This window comes from Bos taurus, chromosome 21, assembly GCF_002263795.3.
Source record: "Bos taurus isolate L1 Dominette 01449 registration number 42190680 breed Hereford chromosome 21, ARS-UCD2.0, whole genome shotgun sequence".
Taxonomy (NCBI): domain Eukaryota; kingdom Metazoa; phylum Chordata; class Mammalia; order Artiodactyla; family Bovidae; genus Bos; species Bos taurus.
The window spans coordinates 47,776,551-47,785,416 of NC_037348.1; the positions used below are offsets into that span (position 1 = coordinate 47,776,551).

The window sequence follows — 8,866 nt, forward strand, 5'->3', positions numbered from 1 at the left end:
CATGGCACCCCTTCTGTCATCTGGGGAGGCAATTACTCGATAATTAAGGGACTCACACAGCTCTTTTTATCTTGTCTGCGGTAAGGAGTAGGCGATCAAAGTAAAGGCTGTCCAAGTTCAAGCCCTGGCTAGGATGGAGTTCATACACAAGGGCTCAGGCAGGCCAGCCTCTGCTTGGGCTAGTGTTGTTATTGTTGACGTCAATCCGACGAGGCTGACAAAGAAATAGGTGGACTGGAAAGTGAGCCTACTATCAAAGGAGATTACTGATTTTGTGATCTCAACCAACTGCAGAGGTGTGAAGTTGCATTTGAGCTTCTTAGAAGGCAAACAAATCATCAGTTTTTAAGTTCTTGGGGAAAAAAAATTTGTAACAATATTTTTAAAAAATATCTTCACAAAATACAAAATACCCACAACCCTGAAACGTCCTGGTGGCACAAAGCTTCCCCTGCAGGAGTGAATTAACCCGGGCCTCCCTGGGCCTCCTCGAAAGCTGCCGTGATGGTTAATTTTCGCCTCTCCTTTAGTAAAAAGACAGTTCTGGATCCTCTCTTGTAGACAACTTAATTTTATCGGCTACATCTGATATTTTATTCTCACTCAAATACTTTCAGATAAAGGAAAATGATACACTGGAGAAGGGGGGGAAGGTAGTTAAATTAATAATATTTGAGTTCATTGTAGAAAGGCTCAAAGGAAGCACAGAAGACTTAAGCCCTTGTCAAAAATTGAAGTAAACATTACAAGGAATAAAGAATCTTTCAAAAACTCAATTCTTATGATATTAAATCAATTTATCTACCTTTTAATTTATCTACTTTTATTGAATCTCCTTAATTACTTTTCCCTAGCTACACGTTCATATAATAAAAATAAAAAAACAAAAATTTTAAGATTCTTTTCATTTTTGTCATTTCTATTCAGTGCCAGGCTTTGAAAAATATCATATTCAGAATATCCATTTTGGATTTAATTAAGGAAAATAGCAGAAATTTTCTTTTTGTTAACATTTGATTTATTTAAAGTCCTTAGCTGCAAATGATCAAGAACATATTCCACAGCTTAAAATTTCTCATTTTCATTATTTAAATCAAAATATTTTGATTACAATCACACTGATAAAAATTAACATTTTATTTTGTAATTTTAACCATCATTTAAAGCAATTTCAGCTGTAAAGAAAAAAAAATAAACCATGCAATAAATTAACATTGAGAAAGCGAAGAGGAATAATAATGGAACCCGTCTGGCTATACTAACACCATGTCCAACTGTGAAAAGTGCATTAACACTGAATGAAACAAGCACACGATGGCAATAATTAAAATGGCCACAATCAATTGGATTTTGGAACTTGGACCAAATTTTGAAATACAGCTCCCTATAACTTATCTCTCCTCCAACATGGTAATAGTATTCCCCCCCTTTTTTTTCTGGAAAAAAAAATATCCTTTAAATGGTATAAATACAAAGAAGCTAATTTTACACATGTTATATGACCTCAGAATGACATGCCCATGGCCCTCTGCAAAACAAGGAGTAGAGTTATTGACAAGGGCAATTCTCAAGGAATTGATTCCCAGGGCTATGTGTGGGTGGAGGGGAGGGGAAGAGGGTGTCTTTGTAACTTCTTGGTCCGGCAACTCAAGAGCAGGTATATCACCTACCTATTACCTTTATATGTTATATAAATATATGGATGATGTCTACATATCTGAGCATGTGCATAAATAAGTTCATATATATGGTAGATATGTATTTCATTTAGAGACATCTGCTATCTGAGTGTATCTGAAATGCAAGCTGAAAAAAAGTGGCTCTAATCTGTTTATGTTTTGCTGTGTAACAGCAGCACTGTCCTTCAGTACTTTTAACAGTCCTGGTGTCTACTTGTTTCTTCACCCTTTCAGTTCTTCTGGTTAAGAGTATTGCCATGGACCTGTAAACTGTGTGTGTCTGTGGGAGGGGGGAGGGGAATCAGGTGAGGAGGGGAAAAAAAGCACAAACAAATATTTTACAAGCTTGACCATCTTTCTTTTTTTTAAATAAATCCTGCACAGACTAGAACATGTCTGCAGGGGGGGAAGAGGGAAGAAAGGGAGAAGGACAAGGAAGCAGGAGGATTTATATATATATACACTTGTGGATCATTAAACTTTGCAGGACAATTTTTGTTGGTTTGAGGTTGGTTTTCTTTGTAATAATATACACAAGGCGTTTTGAACAACAGTAACAAAGTAACAGTCTTTTGCACTAGGGGAAAGATTGTGCACACACAAAAAAAGGAAATAAAAATAGTTGGGATTTCATTATGCTGCTGTCGGCTTGGTACGTGTGGTTTTGTTTGCTGTTGATTTCTCTCTCTCTCTCCTGCTACCAGCATGGCCATGCCAGACAGACCCCCGGTCCCAGGGAGCTAAGAAGTGTTTAGAACGGGTCTAGAATACACACCTTGGTAGTAGGCTGGCTCCAGGGCTGAGGGCTCAATGGGGCTCCTCGTGGCCACCGAGGCGCCGCCGAGGGGCAAGCTGGCGGGCAATGCGCTGCCGTAGGGCGAGTACTGTAGTGCCTGCTCATATGCCTTGAAGTCCAACTTGTGCTGCTGCTCCGAGGAGGACATGAGGTTGTTGATGGAGAAAGGATGATTGAAGGAGTAGTGAGGGTCCCCTTTCATGTGCAGCTGGGACTCGTGGGGTGCCAAGGCATGCGCCGGGTGGGAGGGGGGCACGGATACCAGTGCCCCAGGCCCAGAGCTGATCGGAGGAGCAGCCGAGGTGGCTGGAGTCTTCAACTCCGAGGCGCCCCCTGTCGCCGCCGCCCCGCCGTGGTCCAGAGTCTGGGGGCTGGCGGCGGGCCCGGGGGCCGGCGCGCCCTCTAGCTGGCCGGCCTTCCCGTGCACACCGCGATGAAGGGGCGAGTCGGCGCTGGGGTTGGCAGCGCTCGAGGGGTCCTTGCGGCTCTCTGGGCCACCCTTGGGGCCGCCGCCGCCGCCCCCGCCCCCAGGGCCCGGCTGCTTCTCGCACTTGAAGCGCTTCTGGCGGCGCAAGTAACAGCCGTTCTCGAACATGTTGCCGGAGTCCGGGTGCAGCGTCCAATAGGAACCCTTGCCTGGCTTGTCCGGGGAGCGGGCCACTTTGACAAAGCAGTCGTTGAAGGAGAGCGAGTGGCGGATGGAGTTCTGCCAGCGCTGCTGGTTCTGCCGGTAATAGGGGAAGAGGTCCATGATCCACTGATAGATCTCGCTCAGTGTGAGCATCTTGCTGGGCGCCTGCTGGATGGCCATGGTGATGAGAGAGATGTACGAGTAGGGTGGCTTGGCGTGAGGATAGCTGCGCTTGAAAGTCTTGGCGTCGCCGCCGCCGCCGGCAGCGCGGCTGCGGCCCAGGTTGGACGGCGCGTACGCCATGGGGCTCATGCAAGGGTTCATGGCGGCCGCGTAGGGCCCCAGGCCATTCATGGAGGCCGCCGGCTGCGCGCCCATAGCCCCCATGCCGCCTGGGCTCAACGTCGTCCCCATGGCCGTCACGCCCGCCGTCATGCTATTCATGGCGCCCGCAGAGCCGCCGGGCATGCCAGCCACCGCCCCGGGGCTCAGTCCGGCTCCCAGGCCCGGGTTTGCGTAGGACATGTTGAACGAAGCCGGGGTCATGTTGCCGCTGGTGCTCATGGTGTTCATGGTCATGTAGGTGTTCATGGAATTCATGGTGCCCAGACCCGAGTTCATGTTGCTGACCGGGACAGAGGAGTAGGCCTGGAGCGGAGACAGCGTGAAGAGGCCCCGAAGGGCTGAGTTAGCAGTGGGCGCGCTGGCGGCTACTGCCCCCTCCCCAACCCCACCCCCGGCAAATCCGAAAACGAGAAGAGGCCATTTCTGCAAAGTCTAAGATCCCCCAACCAGGGGCAAACCGGCGGGCGCCCTCCCCAGAGTCAGCAAAGAGATGTCGTGCACGGCAGGGGGGGAAATCCTAGCTCGGCAGGCATGAAAGACAAGAACTCACAGAAAATATGTCCCCAGGAAGATGTGTAATCGCCTTACACGCCAGGCTTAGGGGCCGGCTTCTAGGGCCCCTCCATTGCCAGGCGGTATCCCACTTTCCACCCCAGATCGGGCCTCGGCAAAGCCGTCTTCCTTTTGCTTGAAAGGAGTTAAAACTCCGAAAATAGAATTAATATCTCGGATCCTCTGCTTATTCGCTCCACCTTAAGCGTGCGGTGGGTATGACACTGCTTCCCCCCATGCCCCAGCCCCCACCCCTAGGCGGGCAACATCCCCAGATTTGCACCCATCTCGCCTAAGCCTGCCAGGCCTGGGCTGACCACGTAGCGGCCCGCGCTGTTCCGGGTGACTGTTAGTTAACCTCTCCCTGATAGAGCAAATCATCCATGGCCATATGACCAAACATTTCCAAACAACTGGCTTTACTATCTTAGCAGCTTTCACCAAATGGTGACTTTTTGTTGTTCATTATATTTAGAAGTAGTGTTTTCCATCTACTTGTAGCAATTGTAATATTAAAAGGGAAAAAACTCAGAAGTTGAGTAACTTTTGGAAAAAATAGATATATAATAGGAGAAAGAGTAGGGGAGGGTACATAATAATATCAATGCACAACCTACATTTAACATGACTTTACAGCCATTCATAAACTTGCACTAATTTCATTACCTGTTTCCAGGGCCCTAATGTTTGAAAATTTTGGTGACAAAATTTATAGAAATAATCACATTTTTTACATAGTCTGATATTTTGCCCCTGATCATCTCAAAACCTGGCTTTTGAAACTATATGAATAGTATCAAATACTTTAAAATTAAAAAATCAAAGTTCACTTGCTTTCTCTTAATGCTATTCTACTTCCCAATTCTAACCTGTAAAGAAGCTCTTTTCATAGAGAATTTAACTCACTAGTGAGCGGAGATGACTGTATGTGAATTAAATCTGAGGAAGTGTTCTGAGCTCCTTCTTAAATCATCAGTAGGGGGAAACTTATCAATGGCAATCTGAGAGCACTAGATATGTTAAAAATATAGAGTATAGAAATGTAAAAACTACTTATCTGTTAACTTAATAAAAATAATAGTATCCTTACGTTTATTTTCATCTGAAAACATGACTTTATTTGAAAACATAAAAGGTGAACAAACATTTAATTAGGCACACATTCTGCTAGAGTATGCAAATAAACTCGGGATATGTTTTTGAATATATACATATATAAATCTAAATAAATTAATTAGCATGAAAATATTTCTTGATTTTATGTTTTTCTGTCCATGTCTTAAAGTATATTTTACTTTTCTTTTCCTCTTCCCAAGATTATCCAAGGCAGTTTCAATAAACGTTTTCAATAATGATAAATTTTTGGAGGGTAATCGCCAGTTATTTTCAGAGAAATACTTTTAGGAGTAGGAGGTGGTCCTGCCTGTACCTGGTTTTCCTCGCAATCCCTTTGTGCACACTGTATTGATAAAATAAACCACACGAACGTGCCACCAAGGGGACAATGAAGAGAAACAGGTTCTCCGCCCGCCCGGAGTGCTGGAGGAAAAGTCAGCTCGCACTAGCGCCACCCAGCGGTTCTAAAGAGGAAGAAGCACACTTCTCCCCAAACAGGGGTTTTGAAGAACTTTTACAAAATTTCAGAATCATTTCATTATCAAGAGGCGCATTATTAGCGGCTAAGCGCTTTCATCAGAAGACATCTGAGAATTCAACTACGGAAGGAAGAAACTGCCCCCCGGGCGAATTCTAGCCTTTTCAGACTTGCCTCAAACTCATGCCTCCGCCAGCCAGCCAACCCGCGCGCGACACCCGGGTCTGGGCTCTGGCTCCCGTTCTCCGCAAGCAAGAGGCAAGTGCGTCCCAAAGAACGGGTGCTTTCACAGCAAGAGTTTCCTAAAACCGTCTCGCCCGCTCTGAGCGCCGATCGCCGGAATCCCGTCCCCGGGCCGGGCTGAGGATCCGGCCCCCAGGCCCGTTTAGCCAAGGCCCGGCCGGGGCTAACCCGGGTGGGTAGGCACCGGTGGCACGGAGGAGACGCCCCCAGTCCGCCTGCTGCCCGCCTTGCCAGGTTTCCCCCGTCCCAGCACGGGCTCCAGGAACGTCCCGCCTGCCGCCCGCCTCTCACCTCCTGTGTGTCCGCATAGTAGCTGTTCCAGTCACTGCTCTCGTGCCCTTCCATCTTCACAGTCCCTAACATCCTGGAGCCACCCTGCTCGGTGCAACCATCCAGCCCTGTGCGAAGCGACTGGCAGCCGCGCGGCCCGGGGCGGGGGGCGGGGAGCCGAGCCCGCTGCAGTCACCCGAGCGCCCGCTTCGGCCCAACGCCACCCTAGCGAGGAGGAAGCCAGGAGCTGCGGGGCGCGGCGTGCTCGGCGGCGGCGGCGGGGCGGGCGGGGGCAGGCGGCGGCCGCGAAGCGCGGCGCCCGGGAGCGCCTCCGCGGGAAGTGAGCTGGCGGCCTCTGCGAGATGAGTGCAGTTGAGCTGATGTGGATCTTACGTCGCTCGAGTGCCCACCTCCTCGTCCTCTCCCCATTTGTCCGCCGCACAAAGACGCTCGCACCTACAAAGCCCGAGGTGCACCTGCGAGGCGGCCGCCCGCCAGTCCGGCCGCCGCGCCTCCCGCCCCGCCGCGCCGCCGCCGCCGCGCGCGCCCCCTGGGCCCCCTCCCGCCGAGCCCCCTCCCCCAAACCGACCCTCACTTTGTTTGCCAAGCGGCGTAATTGGTTTAAGCCGGGAGGCTGGGGGAAGAGGGAAACCGGGGTGGTGGTGGTGGAGGGCGGGGGGCGGTGTGTGTAACCCCTCTTTGGAAGAGGAAAAAAGAAAAATAGGCGGGGCCGGGAGGGCTAGCGAGGGTTTTGGATGGGAACTGCGCAGCCGATGAAGCGCTGGGGGCGATGGCGTTGGAGCCCGGGCTCCTGGGGGTAGAGCCGGCTACATGACCCCAGGGTTCCCCTGAGGGACATTCGGCCCTCGGTGCTGCGACCCCGTCCCGCGCCCCTCCTGCCTCCTACTCTTCTGCCCGCTTCCAGCTCCCGCCCTTCTGATACCTGACCTAAAAGTTCAACCCCGGGAGACTGGAAAATTCAGACTTCCTTCTCTCGCCCCCGGCCCCCGCCCCGGACTTCAGGATTGAAAACGGAAAAAGCCCCACTTTTGCCCCGTCACTAGAAACTCGGCCATCTGAGTCAGCCGACCCAGGTGACGTTAGGCCGATTCCGGCTCCTGGCTAGCAGAGTGGAGACGCTGCCACGAAACCCGTACCTGCGGCTAAGAGCAGGTGAGTCACAACACCGTTTTATATCTTTATGACATAACTTTTTTTTTTTTTTCCACCTCGATCCGCTCTACTCCCCCTGTCATCTGTAGCGATTATGAAGAGGAAGAAACTGAGAACAGATGTCTATGTGATAGGGCAGGCGGACCCGAGTCGGGCCGTCCTCCCTCTGCCCAGCTCCTCCTCCCGCCCCCCTTCCGCAGCCTCGAGGACTGAGCTGGAGGCGACCGTCTGGTTTCTGATAGGGAAAGGTCAGGGGGAGGGGACATCTCCCTAAATACGCGCCGGGAGAGGCTGGGCTCGGGCGCGGGAATGCATCTACTCGGCTAGAGAGGTGCCAGGCCGAAGCCAGCGGTGATGACGGCGGTGCTTGGTCCCATCTCTGATCTGGAGTGGCCGGGCTGGGACTGGACATCCGTGGGAAGTGCTTCTTCAAGCAAAGCCTCTTGGCTTCTATGAGACTCTGGGTAGTGGCTTGCCCACAAGCCCTGGGGAGGACCAAACAAAGTGACTGGGTGGTAGGCAGTGAGTTGGTGAGAGGTTGTGCTATGGTGGTTGTGTGTTTCTGAGTGTGTGTGTGGCCATGTATGTGCTGTACTTTCGGAGAACCACTGGGTTTAAGCAGCAATAAAAAACCTTTCTGAAAGGACTAAGAATCCGCGAAATATTCTTGTTTGGCAAAGTTTTAAACTATTATTAATCTCATTTTAAGAAATGTGTTTTAACTTGTCTTCCAAACAGATTCCTTTCCCCCCCTGTGCTTTGTTCTTACAAACCTTTCTTCCTTGAAATCTGGCAAGAGAATCACATTAAATCCTTGAACCAAACAAATCTCTTAAATTAGCAGGAGAGCATGAGAGGGTGAAGATGTGTAGTTAAGGAAATAAAAAAAAAAAGATAAAAGCATTGGATTCCAATTCCTTTAAGAAAAAAAAAAGGGGGGTGGTGATGGTGGTGAGTAACGTCACATTGTAAGGAAAGGCTTGAGAGTGAAATTAAATCACCTGGAACTCAGCAGCCAGTCGCCCTCCCCAGCTGCAGCCTGTCCCTGGGACTGCAAGCCAGTCCCATCAATTTGTGTAAATGTATCTGCAAACGTGTGGGTCTGCACATATTTCTCAGGGCGACAGTCAGAAACTAATTCTTTTGTGCAAAGTTCCCATCAACAGCAGGACCTTAGTCCCATTTGTAAAGTACACGGATGCATAGGCTCCTCAGCCTGCCTGGGGAGGTGGGGGTACTTTCAGTGCTAATGAGCTTCCTTGTTCCTTCCCGCGGTGATTCGCCAACGCCCTCTTGGCTCTTCCACCACATCCAGCATGACTAGGGTATTTTCTATGGGTAGTAACAACTTAGCAATAACTTTTATGTTGCACAAAAATCCAGAGCTTTAAGGCGAAAACAAACCAAACCAAAGGCTGTAACCGTAAAGGGAGTCAATTAAAAAAAAAGAAAATCTTCCTTTCAGCACACATCTCAAACCCACTAGACCTCATCTTACAAAAAATTCAGCTTGGTGGCGGGGCGGGGGGAGGAGGGGAACGCCCATTTTTCAAAGCGGATGGCCAAAGTGAAGTTTCTTCAGG

At 49.8% G+C, this 8,866-nt stretch overlaps 1 protein-coding gene across 1 annotated transcript; it reads right to left on the reverse strand.

The window, feature by feature from the left end:
- Window positions 1-2,419: 2,419 nt before the first annotated feature.
- FOXA1 (forkhead box A1) lies at window positions 2,420-6,203 on the reverse strand. The gene is made up of 2 exons (NM_001206029.1): window positions 6,132-6,203; window positions 2,420-3,754 (listed from the first exon to the last, which is right to left on the reverse strand). Exons 1-2 carry the CDS (start codon window positions 6,201-6,203, stop codon window positions 2,420-2,422), a joined length of 1,407 nt encoding a protein of 468 aa, NP_001192958.1.
- Between the last annotated feature and the right edge of the window lie 2,663 nt (window positions 6,204-8,866).